The sequence below is a fragment of the Leptinotarsa decemlineata genome, unplaced genomic scaffold (assembly GCF_025532065.1).
Source record: "Leptinotarsa decemlineata unplaced genomic scaffold, Ldec_3_MD MMD2_tig00078422_RagTag_RagTag, whole genome shotgun sequence".
Classification (NCBI taxonomy): Eukaryota; Metazoa; Arthropoda; class Insecta; order Coleoptera; family Chrysomelidae; genus Leptinotarsa; species Leptinotarsa decemlineata.
The window spans coordinates 15988637-16009694 of record NW_027412747.1 but is presented as its reverse complement, the minus strand read 5'-3'; the positions used below and the strand labels follow the sequence as shown (position 1 = coordinate 16009694).

The 21058-nt window shown below is 35.0% G+C and overlaps 1 protein-coding gene across 1 annotated transcript; it reads right to left on the bottom strand.

The window, feature by feature from the left end:
• Positions 1-2763: 2763 nt before the first annotated feature.
• Positions 2764-20428, bottom strand: LOC111503879 (post-GPI attachment to proteins factor 6). The gene is made up of 5 exons (XM_023158310.2): positions 19923-20428; positions 19505-19747; positions 16595-17330; positions 12822-13375; positions 2764-5712 (listed from the first exon to the last, which is right to left on the bottom strand). Exons 1-5 carry the CDS (start codon positions 20143-20145, stop codon positions 5048-5050), a joined length of 2421 nt encoding a protein of 806 aa, XP_023014078.2. The 5' UTR covers positions 20146-20428; the 3' UTR covers positions 2764-5047.
• Positions 20429-21058: the final 630 nt, after the last annotated feature.

Below are 21058 nucleotides of genomic sequence, written 5' to 3'. Positions count from 1 at the left end.
CTGTTTTATGGTCCCACTTACTTCAAATGTAAACAAACTCTCCATAACCTCTCATTACCCGCCACCCCCCTTGCAAATAAGTTGTACAGAAAAGGATTATACGATACCCGTTTCAAAACACCTGTACAGGCATGGCAACTCTATGTCTTATTATTACTCTGAGGTTGAAATAGATGTCATGAAGCTATGAAGCTGCAATATTTTCCGAGACTTGCGAGATATTGTACTTTCGAAAATGTAAGGCTGAGGCCGCACTACGGTTTTTTCCGCAAAACCGCCCGAAACGCACATACTACGATTTTCAGTTTGAAGATGGACTTCAAGAGAGCTGTATGTGTTGTTGCTATGATACTAAGAAGCATAAAAAGAAAACGTTATCAAAAATTTCTCAAGTTTCATCAAAAGTATCAAGACTTAAGAAAACATCCTGAGAAATTTTTCAACTACTATCAGATGTCAGTAGCCAGTTTTGATAAAATTTTGCATATTGTACGTCCACACATTACGAGGGTTGCCTTTTATATTTCGGGATTAGAGAATAAAAACGAATAGTAATCATCGAAAATCACTTTATTGTTTTTAAAAATATTGCCCATGAAGGTTTATACACTTCTGCATCCGTTTGAACCAATTGTCGAAGCACTTTTGCCACTCTGCGGTATCCCCAAAACATGCATTCTGAATGCAGCAACCGCTTCTTCAGGTGTCGAAAAACGTTGACCTTTCAGTTTGTTTTTTACGTGCGGGAATAAAAAGAAGTCATTCGGTGCCAAGTCAGGAGTATGCGGCAAATGGCTCGTCAAATCGATGTTTTGGGTGCTCAAAAATGCAGTTGTTCGAGCCGATGTGTGAGAGCTCGCATTGTCTTGGTGAAGAGTGATCCGTCTTCGGCGGTTGGTTTTCCTGATTTCTTGGAAGACAACTGGCAAACAAATGGTTGTTACCATTCAGAATTGACTGTTCTGCGTTGTTCTAGTGATACGGTTGCGACATGTTCAGTTTTTCCGAAAAAACAGACGACCATTTGCTTAGAAGTGCTTCGTGCGCGAACAACTTTTGTTGGATTTGGCTCCTCTTGAAACACCCATACAGTCGACTGCTGTTTACTTTGGGGCTCATACGCGTAAATCCACGATTCATCACCTGTCACGATGTCATAGACGTGTTTCGAAGCACCGTGATCAATTTTTTTTGACAGTCAAATGTTTACGCAATATTGAATGTATGCTGGTCCCACTAATGCCAAAGGTTGTCTCAATCTCACGATAGGTCACATGACGATCTTGCAATATCAGTTCGCGCACAGCATCAACGGTTTTCGGAACAACTGATTTTAGACGACCTTCATGAAATTCGTCTTGGAGTGAACTACGACCACGATTGAATCCATCATACCATCGATAAACACTGGTCCTTGATGTAGCTTCATCGCCAAAACTTGAATTAAGTTCATCCTTGCACTGTGGCTGAGTTAATCCAAGTCGAAAGTTGTAAAAACTTGTCGCACGAAAATATTCACGATTTAATTCCATTGTTGGGCCGAGATGAATCTTTCAAGTTACTGTAAACAATACAAATAGCACGCATATGTCGAAACGCTCTGAGTACCTATAAGCTCAAAAATGTCCAACTTTACGATATAGCTGTCAGTTGCCAATTCGCAACACTGGGGTTGCCAAATCCCGAAACATAAAAGGCAACCTTCATGAATACAACATTTTGCTTATGTATTTCACCAGAAGAAAGGCGACTATTCATGATGGTGTGCTATGAACTACAAATTTTGGCGCGGTTGCTTCCCGCTAGCCATTCTGTAACAACGGCTTCAAAAACAGTCGCGGGAAAAAACGTCAGTGCCGCCGCTTCCATTCGTTTCATTTACTCACAAAATCAGGCGGTTAAAATTCGCGGCGGTTTAGCCGTATTACGGCTTAAGCCTAAGGAAAAACATCTGCTCACTATTATAACTTGCAAGTAAGTATCCAGATTATTTCCATGAGAAGAATTCAATAATGTGCAAACCACCCTGTATCGCTACAAAATACTCTCTATTCATCAATAAAAATCAGCCTTGATGAAAAAACCATTTTGTAAATTGTGGAAGGAATAATAATTATTCATGAACCTATGTACCAATGGTATCAAGTCAATGTTTATACCCACGAAGAACGATCTTACAAACTCGAAGACCTCTGTTAAGGACATCTATCAATACCCGCGATGCAAACTTGTATGTCATAATAGTCCGTTAATACATTCACAATTTGTGTTTTAACAATCCGAAAACTGCATTTGATTTTAACATTATTTCATTTCATAATAATTGGATTATAAGTGTCGCTAGGGAAATACTATATTTTTATATCCAAGAAACAAATTTTACTATCTAAAAGTTAAAATGCAGTAAAGTTTTGAAATTCCAATAAAATTAAAAAAAAAAGAAAAATTAAAACAACACTTGATACTGAAGCAATCAAGAGACGTTCATGACAGAAAATATATGTCTGAAAACACTTTTTGTTCACCAGAATACTGAATTGGTTAGCATCAGAATGATGCTGATTATGCTGGAATCTGGATGATGCTAACTTGGTTAACGAAACTCGCGTCAAGAGACAGCATTTTTGTTCTAGTGTGGAAAAATGTTTTCAATAGATTCATTCTGTGTCAGAGAGGTTCCAAATTCTACTCATCAAGACAGAAAATATGACTGACAAACTACTAGACTGGATGGCAGAAAACTGTGTAGAAGTAATAGATACATTAATTTCATATTTTTTTATCTCATCAGTGTAATTGCACTTTATATATGCACAGGTATGAATAACGAACTAGTATGGCATAAAAATTAGTTTATACTTACATTACAGAATTGTATATCAGATATAGTTAGAGGTGTGATGTGGTGGATGGAATTCATTTGTTCAAAACTCTCGGCCCCTACGCATTTTGATCTGATAATTCACAGACAGAAATTAAACTATTCAGAATTTGCAACATCATACTGTTGTCTACATTTTATGCAGTGAACATTTCATAGAGATTTCAGAAGAATACTTCAAAAATCATTATTTTAAATTATGTCCTATACTACACAACTTCACAACTCATTTTGTTTCCGATTTTGAGTGAATCTATTCGACCCTTCGCTGTACCGCTAGCGTTTATTGTGGTTATGGGATAATAGAATTGCTTGTGGGTCAACTATGCAAAACAAGTCAATTAGGATATTTTGATGATTATGATTAGGAAGATTCAAAAATGAATCGCGTCTCTGTTGCTGGAAAAATACAAACATAAAACTATTAGATATCACTCGATCTAATTCATCGTTATTAAATCTAATCTGGAGTTTAATATTTGTGTCGAAGCTATTTTCCAAGTTTCTTGGCCGTGGTTTGCAAATTTTTATACCTTCAATGTACCTTCAACTACAATGAGGAAAAGTTCTCCTACCACTACACCAAAACGAAGCCGATGAAAAGGAAAGACAAACCACTATCTTTTCTTTCCGCAAGTTGAAAATATACCTCCAGCATTCGCTGTGGAAGAATTGGTGAAAACGAATAGCTGCCTAAAGGTAAAGCCACAGGATCGGTCATAATTTCTCCCGAAGCCATTATAGAAGCTGTCAAACTGAATTCAGACTACATATTCAGCATCATGAATAATCTTTTGATCAAACGGGAATTTTACAAGATCTGGAAAAGGGCGAAGATGATCCTAATTCATAAATCAGGTAATCCCATAGACCACCCTTCAGCTTTCATATCTATGTGCTTGAGAAACATGCTTGCTAAGCTATTCGAATACCTCATCAGAGCAAGAATGAAGAAATTCAATGGAGAGAAGGGATTCCTGGACGAGATGAAGTTTGGAATAAGGAAAGATAAATCTACAACACAGACTGTGGAAAAAGTACCTGGCATAGGAAAATCCATTGTAGATAAAAACAAAAAAAAAAACCTTGGTGTTTTCTTGTAACACTGGATGTTCAAAATGCATTCAACCCTGCTCCCTGGGAAAATATTATGCAGAGACTAGCGGAAACTGAAACTCTTAAATACATAAAAAAACTAATTGGAAGTTACCTCTCAGACCGGAAAATTATTAAATGTCGAAGTGACCACAGGAACTCCACAAGGCTCTGTATTAGGGCCAACATTATGGAATACATTTCATAATCCAGTGTTGAAAACAAAAAGGACGCCCGGAACTCCGGAACGTATGCAGTAGGCTTTACTTTGATTTGGCACCAGAAAAAAATTGGAGCCCTCATACACGTGAACCCGAAGAAAGACAGACAAAAAGTGAGCCTGAAGATAAGAAATACAGCCATCACAACCAAACAACTCTGAAAACCTAGGAATGAAGGAGGGACTTTCAGAACTTATATCAATACAAAAACTAAAAGGGTAGAGGAAAGGACGACAGGGTAAATGAATGATTTCTAGCCTAGACAAAAATCAGAATAATTACCACGCTGGATACTGCAACATGCTGAGAAGGATAATAGCCAACAAAGAAAAGGAAGAGAGGAGACAACAATGGATCATTTAGCCATCGCGATCTCAAATGGCTACAGGAGGTTTTGATTGATTAAAGTCCGACACAGCCAGCCCACGATAGACTCTAGGCGGCTAATGTGTACAGGAGGTTTTCTCCCGTAAAAAAAATAGGAACGAAGCCTCGCCCTTCACCTGACACCCAAACAATGTAGTATGTGCTGCACGATGATCAATCAGAGCACTGAAACCGGTGCCTTGTAGCCTTTGATGATCTGTAGACATAAAAACCTGACGAGTAGAAGTAACAAAACTGGAAAATAGCTGCAACACCACAGCCATATATTTGTTAAAAAATTTGTTCATTTTTCCTGGCAGTTTTGACATGGAACTCTGTCAAAATACAAGCGGACGTATCTCAAAAATACGCAAGGCACTTATACCATCCTTAGATTCCCTTTTGAGATCCGTTTTCAGACCAAAATGCGTGGAAGTAAAAAATCGTAAAACGGACTAAAATCTACGAGGTAATACTCCATAACTTACAACAGCACTTCCGGCAGGAATGTATTTGGTTCAGGTAAAACTATTATCAAAGCCACAGCCATAACGACATGCCAAACACTATGCAAATACTTGTAGTTGTCTTCGGTTTGCAAGAATGCGTACAACACGAGACCGAAAAAAACAACCACAGTACCTATCGGTATGTTATAAAACAAGTACCTCCTGTTGGCGAATCTCTGCTTCACTTTAAGGTACTTCAAGTACCAACTGCACGATATGATTGCGATACCGGTTATCACTGGCAAGGCGAATATCCACAGAGCAGTCTTATTGATAGTCGTGCAGAAAGACAGCACGATAGCCCCTACCATATGACAGGCCGGAGTTATCAGGGAAGGCAAGTCGGCTATGGCGATCAGGGTGACCCAAATGGCCAATAGGGCGCAGAAAAAGTCTCCGAACTGTAGAGCGGAGAGACGTACGAGGCAATAGCTTAAAATGTGTTCTCCAGCATCACAGGCATGATAGAATGTCGAAAAAAAGCATATGGAGAAGTACGTTATAGCTTCTATATAGAATTTTCTTTTGTACGCCACGTAGACAGCCGGCAGGAACATTAGGTTGCTGAGGACTAGAAGTAAAAGTTCGATTACTACCATGTAGTAGGGAGTCGCTTGAGAGCCGTCGGAACAGTCCCATCCTGCAAATAAAAGGATAATCTTATGTATTACATATTACAAAATATCAAAAGATAATTTTTCAAGGACATTTTTTTCAAAGACAAAAAATAAGCACTACAGGAAAATCCTTAAGTCGTTCTTAGAGCGGTGCCTGTGCGAAAGTAGCGATTCACATTGGATTTGAGTCGCTGGGGATTAAATCCATTTGGAAAAATGTTCACAGTAAGTTTATTCCACATAAACGCAGTTCTCCAAATGAAAGAGTTCTCAAACAGTGAAGTTCTAGGTGTACTGAGTTGAACCTCAAAACGATGAACAGCCACAATCCGTTGCGTATTTCAGATATGTACCGCTCTTGGTGGAATCAAATGTGCCAAGTCACTTGAACACTTTCCGTAGAAACATCTATAGAAGAGAGACAAATCTCCAACATTTCGTGGATGTTCCAGGCTATCAAGGTTGCAATTGATGTTCGCGTTTCCAATCAGGCGGATGATTCTGTTCGAGATGGAATCCAGCAGCTTCAGGGTATGCTTACTGGCGGAGCTCCATACATGAGAACAATACTCCAAATCTGATATGAGCTGATATGATATTTATGAAGCACCAAAAGTTGCTGAAGTATGTACAGTTTTCTGGTTCGGAACAGTGTTCCAAGGTTTCGAGAAGCAGCCTTTGCAATTCCAGCGACATGATTGGGCCAAGACATGTTGGTGTCCATTTTAACCCTTAACAAACTTATCGAAGCAGCAGCTCTATCAATAACTTCATAGCCTGGAGAATGTCTATTTTGTACATGGACAAATGAACCAGTGTGAAGGCAGCCCTGGGTTTCAGCCACGAATTAGGGGAATTTACCATTAACGGAAAGGTGTGCGCCAAGCCACCATTAGTCGTTAAAATTCATTGCTTGTCATGAAAAGTTGTCTTTTATAATAATAATTTCATGGCCAGCTATGAAAATTTTCACATGAAACGATAGTTTTCAACGTTTTCAATAATACCTTTACACAGACCTCGATTTTGTCGCGGAAAAAAAAACATTTCCTGTAACTCCTTCCACCATTTTGATTGAAAAAATCATATCTTTTGAAGAATTTGAGCTGCTGGGGATATTTTCTCATAAAACGAAAGTCGATTTTGTCGCGGAAAAATACACCACCTGCAACCCACAAAACTCGAACTCGAAGAATGCATTATCTTATGATAGTGTCACAACTAGAGCTGTGTCTAATAGAAATATACAAGTTCCATCCTTTAACTATAAGTTGACGAGATACAGTTTTAATTATCTCGGTAAAAAATTGTACAATATTGTAGATAAATCAATTAGGGATATTAAGTTTCTCAATTCCTTCAAATCAAAAATAACACTGTGGATCGTTGAGAATTCCAACCAGTTGTTGCAATTGTTATATCATCCAATACAATAAAAAGTTGTATTCACATTTTCAAACTCACACACTTTATATTCAACTACTGTCTACCGACACATCTCTACCCCATATCTTTTTTTTCAGCCTTTTTTTACTCATTTTTTTTTCTTAAATTCTGTTGCAAATAATTATGTCTGAGTTCATAGTCCTGTATTACACGACACATAACACTTACAAACGTTGCACTAGAGACATATTTAAAATTACGGTATTACTGTTTGCTACACATGAGCTTGCTCTGTAGTAATTTGTATTATTGTGTTGTTATATTTGTTTGCTCAGATTGTAATATTACACACATCGTGGTGCGTTATATTTACTGTACACAAAAAGCATATTTATATATGTAAACTAAACTATATCACATATATCATTATTCCAAAATATCATAACGTACTATAATTTTGGTTCGCTATATTCTCTGTGCCCATATATTATATCTATGTATTTGAATGAAACAATAAATTCTATTCTATTCTATTTGGATAACAATAAATCATATCTTTTGAAAAATTTGTGCTGCAGGAAATATTTTCACATAAAACAAAGGTATTATGTGAAAATATTCTCAACAGCACAAATTTTTCGAAAGATATAATTCTTTTTATCAAAATGATTGAAGGGTTGCAGGGGGTGTATTTTTCCGCGGCAAAATCGAGGACCATATAAGTATCATAGAATACGCCGAATGCCTTCGTTTTATGTGAAAATATTCTCAGCAGCACAAATTTTTCAAAAGATTTGATTTTTTTTTTCAAAATAATTGAAATGGTTGCAGGGGATGTATTTTTCCGCGACAAAACCGAGGACCATATAGGTTTCACATGAAACTATCGTTTCATGTGAAAATTTCCATGGCTGGCCATGAAATTATTGTTATAAAAGACAACTTTTCATGGCTAGCAATGAATTTTAACGACCAATGGTGGCTTGGCGAACTCTTTTTTCTTTAATGGTAAATTCCCCCAATTCGTGGCTGAAACCCATGGCTGGTGACAAATGATACAACAGTTCAGAAGGTTTGCGTCTACCAGGTGTCCCAACAGACGGTATTTTCTAGATATATTCATAAAGCTGATAGTTTTTAAGACAGTGGTTCCCAAACTATGGGTCGCGACCCACTAGTGGGTCGCGGGAGCAATTTGGATAGGTCGCGGAAACAGATTAAAAACATTTAATACGTATGAATTTTCCCATTTTGGATAAAGCCCAGTGGAAGGCATCCAGTTTTTTCGGACATAGCCTTAAGAGAGCTGATGAGGTTTTCAACCACATATTTGTGTGAGAGGGCATTCTTCACTTTGGTATATGTAAAAAATAAATATAGAAATAGGCTTTGTGTGGAAAGTGACCCTCATTTAATGCTTTCAACTTTCAACCCAGATATAGAATCTGTTGTAAATCGTAAGCACCAGCTCCACAAGTCACATTAATTACAAAAGTCTCATTTTTTAATTTTTTGTATTTGTTTAGTGCAATAATTTAGTGTTTAAATGAAACAAATACCTTCATGGTTGTGACTTGACTGCCTTTATACAGCATACAATTTTAACCTTCCAAGTAAAAAAACATTCTAAGAAATATACCGGGAGACTCCATCTAAGTGATGGAACTCCACGATATCACACCTTCACCCTAAAAGTGCACATAAGTATAAATTCGAACTTGCCTATCCCTTATAATTTATCGCTATCCCCAGTTTCGCTTACAATTAAACCTAATGGCACAAATAATACCACAACCAAAAATACTTTCCTATATTAAACTCAATCGTACCTATTGAGTACTTTTTGTTTTGTTACGGTTATTAATTACATTTCTTTGAACGTAAATTATACCTCGGAGAATCTTCAACAGTCTCAGTATTCACCGTCATCTCATTTTTTTCATTTTGAACTTCTATCTCGCCACTTCTATCACCGATACTATCACTTTCAACATCACCCTTATGATCTAAGTTCACATCATCATTTTTGTCAATTACAATATTATCATTTTCGATATGTTCATCGGTAGGGTGTAAGGAATGCCGAGAGCGTCTTATTTGATCCGTATGCCTCTTATGTTGCTTACCCCCCACCGATGCAATATAAAACAAAGTATTTCCAATTTTTTTTGTTTTAAGATTGTTTTAAGATTCTGAATCAAAAGTCTTTTTTCGTACTGTATTTTATCTTCAATTATATCATCTGTACCATTTTCTTCTAGAGGTGTATTCCTCAATAGTGACTTTTCACGATAATGATAATAAAGATATTATTAGTAATAATAATTACAGTTAATATTATACAATATGTGAGTCGCGAAAAAAATTCCACAATGAAGGTGGGTCCCCAGACAAAAAAGATTGGGAAACGCTGGTCTAAGAGACCGTGAATGCCGGACCTTCCTTATTGCATCATCAAATCTGGACGTTTCGTGGTGTGTGGCCTACGATGGGCTACTATAAAGTGTGGCTTTGGCAAGTAGGACGCAAGGATGTGAAAACTCCTGAATTGAACTGTACTCACGTTCTAGTATAAAATGTGAATTTTATCAATCAATCAACAGTTTAATTAGCTTTAACTGTTATATTTCACATGTTATATGACCTGTTTTCCATGTAATCACCATATGAAAATAAATTGAGTTTATAATTATTATTTTTGTTAGTTAAATGCGAATGCAAGGCATACCCATACGAATAAGAAATTCATTATATTCATTTAAAAATGTTCTAATAGGATGAAACTGCAGTTACGTTAGTTACAAATACAAGTGGTAAAAAAACATAGGAAGCTTCAATTTTTGTTTTTCAAGATGATCTTCTACCACATAGTAACGGTTACATCCATCAATTTACTTTCCTCTTCGTTTTTTAGGGTAAATTCAGCATAGAACAATTCGTTATAACGTGAATTTTAGTTACCTGATAATAAACACATTTTTTAAGAAAAATATGTTTTCTAAGAACTGTTAACGACTTGAAACTGCCTTATCACTTACAAAATCAAACTACGATTTCTAATTATATTTTAGGAAATTATCAGTACATACTGCCAAAGCATCGGCTATGACGGGATGCCCTAGTTCCAGTGCAGCATTGTTTACACAAAATAAACATTGAATGTTTTCGTTTATAATAGCTAAGAATTTTAACGTCGTCTATCGACGGAAATTTATTTATAGCAAACTGATGTCTCACATGTTTCGAAAATAAATTGAAATTAGTGTTTCTGTTGAGATGAAGACCATATACTGGAATAAAAGAAAAATTTTGAGATTTTTTAATTGATTTTTACCAACTTTACTTTTTTATTTTTAAGTGATTTTATTTTCATGAGGTCGGCTTGACAATCAGAATTCACAGTATAAGACATATTTGAAAATAAAAACAACAATAAAAATTAATTGACGCTCCGGGGCGACTTCATTGATTCCAGTGGCGCATTTGCTTTTTCAGCTACAGGACAACCCGGAAAAACCTGCAGCACAACATCATTTGAAGATCTTGATCTGCCAATGTCCTCTCTCATAAAACAAATTGTAGGGTATTTCCAGAGGCTCCAATAGCTTCAATACATCGCCAGAACATTTCGTGACACGACTATCGTCAAACTTAAACCAGTCCATTTCATCTTTGACCAAGGCGTAATAATGACCAAATTCAACGCCACAGTAAACAATGACTGCATGAATATTATAATAGTGGTCTGCTAGATTGAAATGTTCATCTATTTCGAACCTTCCAAAGGGTTTCTTGCTTCCTTCAGAGGTTGAGTCTTGTTTGAAGATCATCAGTGTTATTATTAGATTGACTGGTGCCTCAGCTATACTTGTTTCCTCATAACAGTCAGTTAGTTTGGCGCATGTTTTGCAATACAGTCAATCGTCACCTGTTAAAAATTCTATTTTCAGATGATTTAACAATAAGTTTTGCATGGACTGATTATTAGTCATATTAGGAAAAGCTAGATGAAGTTCCAGAAATTCACATAAGTTTTCGCTACCTCTTGAACATTCACTACAAAGCAAACAAGTGAGGATTTTTCCAGCAAAATATTCACAAACACAAGACGAGATGGACTGTACGGAATCATTCAATCCAGAGCGGTCAGGAGTTTTGATTTTGCTATTGTTTTGCTCACGAAGAGTATTCAACAAGAACCCCAAGAATTTGAAACAATCCTCGTGTTGTCCTAACGAGTATCTAGTGAATTTCAAAGACTCCAGGAAATCGGTTGGAGGGAAAGATGATACATTCTTATGAAACTGCAGCTGCATGAACAGGTGTCTGAGTTTGATGAATAAGTAGGAAAGATTCCCGTTCTCGTTCATATTTATGTTTTGTCAAATGGATGAAAATACTTATATTTGTTTTTGAACAATGTATAATTTAGTTATTGAATATATTCAAGGAAGCTCAACTATTTTGTTCGATTGCTGATCTATTTGTTTCGTGGAAATTCATATTAAATATACTTTCATATTATTTCATATTAAACATAGTTCTTGAGAATGATTTAATAAACCGAAACCACTCCTAAGAAATAAAAATCCCGGTGGAAATTAGACAAAAGTTATTTTCTCTATCCTATATTTAATATTCAATTATGTCTACAAAATTTTAGTTCAGTGAAAATATAACGTAGTTTATAAAAAAAATCTTTCGTGTTAGGCAAGTTCATCACTCTGTCTAGAGCCTACGATTACCTTGACAGAAACCCAAAATTCGTTGAAATGAATTGAGTTTTACTGGTCAGGGCATTCCCAAAGAGTTTGCACAAAAAAGCAAGGAAGTCTTATAAAGCAAAAATTCATTTTTTTATTTATTCGTTCCATAAATTATAAGTATGTGTATAAAGTTCACAAAAATTTATATATCATGGTTATAGGCCTTGAGCTCAAAGAAGCTCTATATATATAGGCCATACAATTCCATACACTGATAAATCGGCTAGAAGAAAATAAAATCAAATATGAAAATCGTAAATGTTATAAGCTACTCGTATAAAAATTATAAGCTACTAGATACAAAAAATTTTAAAAGAAATTAAAAAAATACTATCACAGCATCAATTTCATAGTTACGTTAAGACTTTAACTACTATTAAAAAAAAGGATTTAAAGCTTCAATATCTTCTAATTATTATATGCGAGCGCTTTCGATAGCATGCGGTGCTATCATCTTCATGGCTCTACTCAAACTGAACGTTTTATCTTCTTGTTTGTTCTTTTATACGGTTAGAATGCCTTAGTGCAAGTATTTGCCCTCTCTTTTCATCCGGATGTCTCTTTAAATTTACCTGTACTTGTGTTACATCCGGTAGACTAATAAAAACGGTAAAAACTTTTGAAATAACCTAATAGAATATGTAGAGCATAATACAGCAATACTGTTAATATGAATACGTTCATCTGTGTAGATATTTATTAGTTATAGTATAATTGTCGTTGGACAAAAATGTCAATTGAAATTTGTAAAATGGGTTTTTGTTTACAAACGAATTAATAAATGAATGAATGTATAAATGAATTTAACTATCTATGCCATCAGAACTATCAACAGGTTCTTATAACTTAATTCAATAAAAATTATTTATCAAAAAAAAATTCAATACAAAGTTTTTGTAACGTTATTTCATTATATCTGTAAGTATGATTTTTATCTTACCATTTGCTGAAATAAAGGGATAATTATTATTACTACTCACCTCGATACTTATTTATGCAAACGCAGGTAGAGAAAACAACCCCATCAGACACCATGAATATACACTTCCCATTCCTGGAGCACTGCCCAAAAATGCAAGGGTGGGAACTGATATCGAAGATAATGCTCGTATTACACGCGGCAGTTTCATTCTTCAAGCAAGGCCCATCACAATCACAACCTTTGCAACTTTCGATCGCAATCACCTGTTTGCTACAATTCGTGGAACAGTAGTCACAGTTTCCGGAAATGACACAGTCCAGATCACACTTAGTGGCACAGTCTTCGTACTGGGCCTGACAAGACTGGGGGCATTCGCATGGCTGGCATCCGCCACAAAATAGCTTGAAAGTCGCATACCAAGTACCGCTTTCGGGATACGGGATGAGAATAGTAGAGTTTTCTACGGTTTTGTTCAAAACTAGCTGCGCGGTCTTGTCGATGCCTTTCGAAACGCAGTTATTTGGCCAAGTGGGGATTTCAATAACACCTCTCCTTATGCAAGCTATGATGACGTGGTTGCCGGGTTCCTCTTCGAATGTGATCCTCGATGACCTGAAAATATGTTTGAAATGTTGGCAGACATATTTCTACAAAAACGGATATTGAAACTATGAAGAGAAACTCATTAAAATCACTATGAAGACCGTCATTCAATCTACAAGTAATAGCATTCTGCTGTAGCCAATCTGAACATAACTTTCATTTACAAAACACACATCAAATCAGAAAGTTTACCAAGTTTATTTTTTGACTGTTACTTCAACTCCTAGTTGAGGGTCTGGAACAAGATGTACTCACGGATTTTATACTCTGTGACTTGTCGAAGGCCTTTGACTGTGTCTCTCATGAGATACTCAGTTTGCAACTCAAATATTACGTAGCATTGTAAATATTAGAGTAGCATTGAAGTTATTCAGTTCGTATTCAGAAAATAGAAAACAATGTGTTACTGTTAACCAAAGAAACTCAGACTTTCTACCTATAAAACATGGTGTCCAACAGGGGTCAGTGCTTGGGCCATTTTTATTTATCATTTATATAAATGACCTATGCAACTTCCTATTACCCAATAAAAGTGTTCTATTCGCCGACGACACTACTTTGATGAGTACCTGTAAAAACCTAATGGAACTCACTTTTTCTTCTCATAACATTGAAACACGTGCTGAAAATTGGTTTACTGCAAACAAACTCAAGTTGAACGCAAGCAAATCCCAAAAAATAACCTTCTCCTCTAATATGAACTTACAAATGGGAAATATTGTCAAGCTACTCGGAATTGTTATTGATGACAAACTCACATGGTCGAATCACATAGAACAGCTCTGTAACAAATTAGCAAGTACTCTATTTCTCTTGAGGCAGTTAAAAAAAGCAATTCAACCTGATACTCTAAGAATGACATATTTCTCTCTGTTTCATTCGCAGATAAACTATGGAATAATTTTATGGGGAAATGCCACTCGTGCAATAACCATCTTTCAACAACAGAAATAAGCAGTAAGAATTTTAGCTGGAGTTAGATATAGAGAACATTGTCACCCACACTTTATAAAGTTTGGCATCATGCCTTTACCTTCATTATATATCTACAATTCCTTATTAGAAATACACAGAAATATCAACCAGTTACAAACCCAGTCAGATATACAAGACCATAATACTAGGTATGCTAAGTTTTCAAAAACTTCAAGGTATAGATTAACCAAATCTCAACATAATTCTCTGAATATCAATCTATATAACTGCTTGCCAGAGAAAATCAAATCACTATCTTTCGATCAGTTCAAAAAAAGCACAAAAAAATATATTCTTGAACACTGCTTTTACTCCACAGACAAGTTTCTCGTTACAACAAAGCAACTGAGTCATGCACTCAATCGCTTCTCTGAAATGTCTGTTTATGCTATTTATGTATGCCTCACTTGATTATGTTTGTAACACTTTCAAAATATCATATGTTTTATTGTATAATTTTATTCATTGTATACTTTATATTGTATCTATTAATATATTGACATATCATAAATGTATTTATATATATATATATATATATATATATATATATATATATATATATATATATATATATATATATATATATAACATGGTGAAAATATATCTATCTATCTATCTATCTATAATTATAGGAAAGTCTATAGAAAGGTAATCAGGGCTGCATAACACTTGTACCATAGTAACAGAATCACGGAAGCTGACAACAAAGCTAAAGAAAGCTGCTTAATAATCAACGAACTCAGAGGAAAAAATATGTATACAAACACAACAGATACATCCTTGAATCCGGACCTAGTAAAAAAAATAATAATGGAATTTTTAACCAGTAATGGGATATTGAGTGCACATCAGTATGGCTTTCAGAATTTCAAGAGTACAAGTGAAGCTATATCAACAGTATTGCAATTGGTGTATAATGAAATCAACAGCGGGGAAGCCACTGCAGCAGTGCTTTGTGACTTATCTAAAGCTTTTGTCTGTGTCAATCACAGTATATCGCTTCGTAAACTCACAAGATATGGTTTTAGGGACAACAATCATACTTGGATTTGTTCATACCTTTTTGATAGAAAACAATTTGTAAGAACGCCATCTAACTCGGACGTTGAAGAGATAAATTGTGGAGTACCTCAAGGCTATGTGTTAGGTCCTAAACTGTTTTTCTTATACATTAATGATTTGACCAACATATCGATTACAGGAAGCTTTACCTTATTTGCTGACGACACCACATTAGTATGGCATGACAAGGACAAAAACAGATTGCATAACAAAATGTGTGAAGACATGAAAAAAGTGAAGAATAGTTTTGACTCGAATCTTTCATCATTGAATACCAGCAAAACAAATATATTAGCATTCAAGTGTAATATATTTGATATCCCCCTAGACTCCTAGACAATAACACAAAAAATAACTCACTTTGAAATTTTTGGGAATTTATTTTGATGAAAATTTAAAATTCTTTCAGCATATTGCACACATCAACAAAAAATTGGCATCAGGATGTTTCGCACTAAGAAACATCTCAAAGGAACTGAGGTTTGCTACAGCGAAAGTAGTGTACTATGCCTTAATAGACTCTCATCTAAGGTATAGTATACATACCCTTTTGGAGGGTATGCAGTCGGTTTTCGTCTTGCAGAAAAGAGCTACCAGGTACTTATGTAAAGCGAAATGGCAGGATTCATGTAAACCCCTTTTTCGAGAACATAGAATCCTTAAGGTTATTTCAATATTTATATTGGAAACCGTGTCAATTATACATAAAAATGGGAAGAACTATGAATCTACAGCTACAGTCACATACCACACAAGACGGTCAAATGAATTGAATCTACCAATTCCAAAAACATGTTTGGTTCAAAACTCGTATTTTTATTCGTTGTCCTAATTCTTGTCATGTAACCTTTGCATATGTATGTATATATAGTTTATATTTTATTCATTTACATTTTATACATTTATACTTCACATCTTATACTTCATGCTTACATTAATATTTATTTATGACATTGTGTTTGTAACAAGAATGTTATTCTGAAACAATTAACATATTATCAATCAATCAATGTGATCAATATGACCTTCAAAGGTTACTTTGTTATAAAATTATGAATACAAAATTTTCTAAGTAGTGTGGTTCTTGTACGCTTCCGGTCGAATGCCTTCAAGAGGTTTATCTATGTTTCAGTTTAAATTATTCATTCATTCTTCATTCTTTCACATAAAGTCATGAAGTGAACTACATACCCGTCTAATCTTTTAACCCTAGGCTTGAAAGCCATTATGAACTGCAGCGTGCCTCCGATATCCGTACCTTCCCCTATCCTAAACTTCAAGAGCGAGAAGTGAGAATTGGTCATGTTTATAGGAATGGCGATTTTTGAATGCAGTTCCTGCTCCAATTCGTACGAGTACAGAAAGCTATCACTGCTCGCTTCGCGAATGAGATCATAGTGCTTATAAGGAACAACGTCAGTAATCTTATAGTTATGGAACGTTTTGGAAAGAGAGTGGTTATAGAACGTCTCGTTTTGCAACAGCTCGTACTCTGAAGACTCCCTTGTGAGCTGGTTCAAAAAAAATTTCAGTCTGAAAGTTAGATTACTGTGGAGCCCTTCTACGGAATCCTTTCCTGAGAACTTCAGCTCGATGTAGTGCCAGGATTCAGGTTCTGTCCAGAAAACTACAGCTGCAGAGGTTACGTTCGAACCAAACTTCTTCTGCTTTTGATACTTTTCCTCTGAGGGGGGTTTGTTGATATCTATTCGAACCAGCAGCTGTTCCATGTTATCGGAAAAATTTATATCATTGACTTTCATAATGGCATGGTCGTTCAGATTTGGTACGAAGAATTTGAAGTACCTGCTTTCATTTAGTGTAGCCGTTACTTCGACTAGGTCGCCTTCGGATATGATCAGGGGACTGTCAACTTTTTTTGTTGACAGAGTAGCCTGTACATTAGCAAAGCAAGAAGGACTCAGACCTGTAAAAAAATTTAATCTGATAAATATGAAACGTTCTGAAGTAAATGTGAGAATGTATCGACATTTTACACTCTTGTGCTTATAGAGCTCAATAAAGAACAGTAAATTATTTCAGCCATAGTTGAATTATGAGATCGTCGTATTATTTGTAAAGGATGTTTCTTGAGTAAAATCAATGATTTCAGAGTTATATTCCTTGTGTCGTTTTCAAAGAAAAATGTCTATGAACATATGAAACTACTGTAAATGAAAACTGTATATCTTGGTCGAAGTTCGCCATAAAGTCTGCCTTGATTGTGCGAGCTTAAGACTAACGAGGTCTTACCTTTTAACGTGTGATTCCTAACACGGGTTGAACAATAGGAAGTGAAAATGGATCGTCCGGCCTTGCGGCTCGAATCACCGGTTCACACAGCAGTCGATTGAGTGAGTAGAGCAAACCACCCATCTCAACCGTTTGACCATTGATTGATATAATTTTGTTAATTGCATATAGACAGACAATAGCAAGTCAGTGATGTGTAATTGGGGGATAAAAAACATAAAATTTCAAAAATATCTGAGGAATACCCGATTTTTTCATAATACTTGAAATTCCTCGTATTGCTCTCCAATAAAAAAGACTGATTTCAAAAAATAATAGAATAAATTGCCCGACATTTCCGGATTCATCAGCTGCGGTCTGCTGGTTCTTATACCTGACGTTTCGTCTGCTACTGCGGCAAACATTATCAAAGGCAATGCAGCAACGGACGTAGTGATCTACCTTGCTGCGATATGGAAACTGAAAATGGTCCTGAAAATCGGCAGTTGCAGAACACGCTCTCTCAGAGCGTAACTGTTAAGTTTTTTAATGGGATTCTAATCGTATCATCTAAACTGAAGAAGTTACAAGGCTGGCGTAATAAAGTGAATGTTCAAAATTTTTCAGAGGAAGAGTCAATTAGTAAAAGCAAGTCAGACATGAAAATATCATTCAGATAAAGCAGAAAACGGTGAAGCACAGGTTTGTTATGTATACCCAGATCAAACATACATAAACAAAACACCAGACTATCTTCCTATAAAGGGTGTATCAACAATAGGTAGGTGAACAATAACTGCTTTCCTCTTAGAGATAAAAAAATAATGTTTTGGGAAGAAGTTGTACAGATTAATGAAAGCTGTTTCAATAATTATTTTTCACTTACAAGGTGTCCAATATACTTTTCAACCAAATATGCTTCATAAAAGTACCGAAAAGCGCTTTTTCTATACAGGGGTAAACAAAACTTGGGATCACTTTTTCCCAGTTTTTTCAAATGGAGCACCTATCAGATTTCAGAAAATGTAGGAAGTGAATACTTCATTTCCATCGGAAATGTATGCTACATATGCTATGAGAATTCTCAAAAAAAATGTTGACACTGATGTTCTGATGACTGTCTACTATGCTAATTTTTACTCTGCAATAAGGTTTGGTATTATCATTTGGGGCTCCACTCATGAGCTGAACAGAGTATTTGTCTGCCAAAAAAGTTAAACCAGAATACTCTCTGATATGAAGGCCAGGGACTCATGAAGGGGAATTTTTAAAATGAACAGTACCAGCGATATACATTTTTGAGTCATCAAAATTATTAGTAAATCAACCAAGCTATTTTGAGAAGCATCATAAAACACAACCATGGAACCAGGTTTGGGAATGATTTTTTTATATCCGATACCTAAAATCTCTATGCGATTTAATTAAATCAGCTTCAACTTTAAAAAGGTTTAAAACTGATCTACTGCATCATATTTATAACAAATGTAACGGAAGGTATTACTAATAAGATGATAAGTCATGATTTTTGGAATATCAATCAATTATTTGTTAGTTATAATTTTGTTATTGTATATTAGTAATGTATCCTATTTACCAAATAAATGTTATACTACTGCATTTCAAGTTTTGCAAATATTTCAGTTTTTTTCTAGGATCCTTTTTTTATAGCTTACCTAGACTAATTATGGTATTTATGAATTCCTATCAATTAAAAATCTATCTTTAAACTATATGTACTTCACATATACTGGAGCACAAAGATAGTGTGTCAGTGTATAAGAGAGTAAGCAATCAAGCAATACGATTACTTAAACCAAATTGTTCATTCTTTGTTTTCATTATTTTTTCAAATATGAAATATTTTACCTTCTTGTTTTATTGCATTGTATTTAGGATCACTGTATGAAAGGAAGGTTGTAATGTAGTAAGGCCCAGGCTCCGGAGAACTAATATTGATGTAACTTTCTTGTTTATCGGATAACATTTCTAAATTATATATCTCAGACCTTGTTATATTCTTGAAATTCTTTGGAAATGGAGCACCTTCTGGATTTATGGCAGGAGGGGAACCATACTTCATATATAATGAAATATTCCTAGATGTGCAACCTGAAGAGTAATACAAATTAATAAAATAGAAAATATATCCCACAATGATTATTAATAAAAGATTATTATTTCAACAATTGGTAAATATGTGCAAACAAATTCACTTTACAAGATTATTTCAATTAGAATGAAAATAAATAGTAATTATACTGAAAGAGCTGTTCTGTAAGTTTACCAAATATAGATAATTGAGTTTCTTCAGCAACAAACTTGAAGGATGCAAATAATGTGTCTTCAGGCACCTTCAGATGTATCATCACTACATCCCTGTAGCTTTCATATTTTTCCAAATAAGATGTTACAGTTCTTGCTATAGCATTAACTTCATAGCAAACTGCACGACTCACATGTACTATTAAAATAATATTGAAGAATTGTAGAATTTTCTTTCTTAACATTTTCGAGGGATTTCTATTAATAAGTTTTGTTAAATCTCAATTCAAAAAATGTCAACACTGCATGGATATATTATAGGGAATGTGTAGGAAGTCTTCAATTTAATCTCAATTTTCCTTGTTATCTCCTCTGCCTCATTATTATTTCATTAAATACATAATTTGTTTCGGCAAATTCTACTCATTCCAACCGCCAACAGGATAACCTGTTTCTTTAACAATCTGACATTTATTATTTTGTCATATTTTGATCCTTTTGTATCGGTGTATAATAAATGATAACTGGTAATCATCAAAACCGACAGTTTTGAAAATAAAGCTGTCAGTCAAAAAATTGGTAAATAAAACTATTTTATTAATACAACCCAAAATTTGACATAGAATAATGAAAATCAGCTGATGACTAATCCGTTCCTTTGGATCCTATAGGCGTATTCAGGTTTGCAGTTCGAATCACTCAAAAAAGGTTCAAAATAGTTACCCAGCTGAATATTGAGAGTAAACTCTTGAAAAACTCTTCAAGTCCAACTGTGCGACTACATTTAATTGTTCTAAACCCGTTCAAACAGTGAACCCGAATACAGTTTATAGCATTATCCATCTGTAAAATCAGGGTAATTTCTTTCCTCTGTGACCTGGGGCAATCGAATACATATTTTATGTTATCCATGATTGTTATTAAACAATTTTACCCTATGAACTACCGGTAATACAGCAGTTGCATCTAGAGTTAAATTTGTTGTTTCAAGCTCCGGAGTAACCCAATGTCGTTCATAATAAGTTATAAATCCGAAAAGCATTATTGAGTGAGTCATATAATTATGTATCAGAATATGTTAAGTTTTACAATTTTTTTTAAGATGCGAAACTAACGAGGAAATGAAAAATCATAGTGGGAATCTGAATACATGAGAAT

Excerpts from the sequence above, each read along its gene's own strand:
- LOC111503879 (XM_023158310.2), bottom strand. The coding sequence starts at position 20,145 with ATGTTAAGAAAGAAAATTCTACAATTCTTCAATATTATTTTAATAGTA. Across the intron at positions 13,376-16,594 it reads AGGGTTAAAAGATTAGACGG|GTCATCGAGGATCACATTCG; the intron begins GTATGTAGTTCA and ends ACATATTTTCAG. Across the intron at positions 5,713-12,821 it reads TTGCATAAATAAGTATCGAG|GATGGGACTGTTCCGACGGC; the intron begins GTGAGTAGTAAT and ends TTTTATTTGCAG.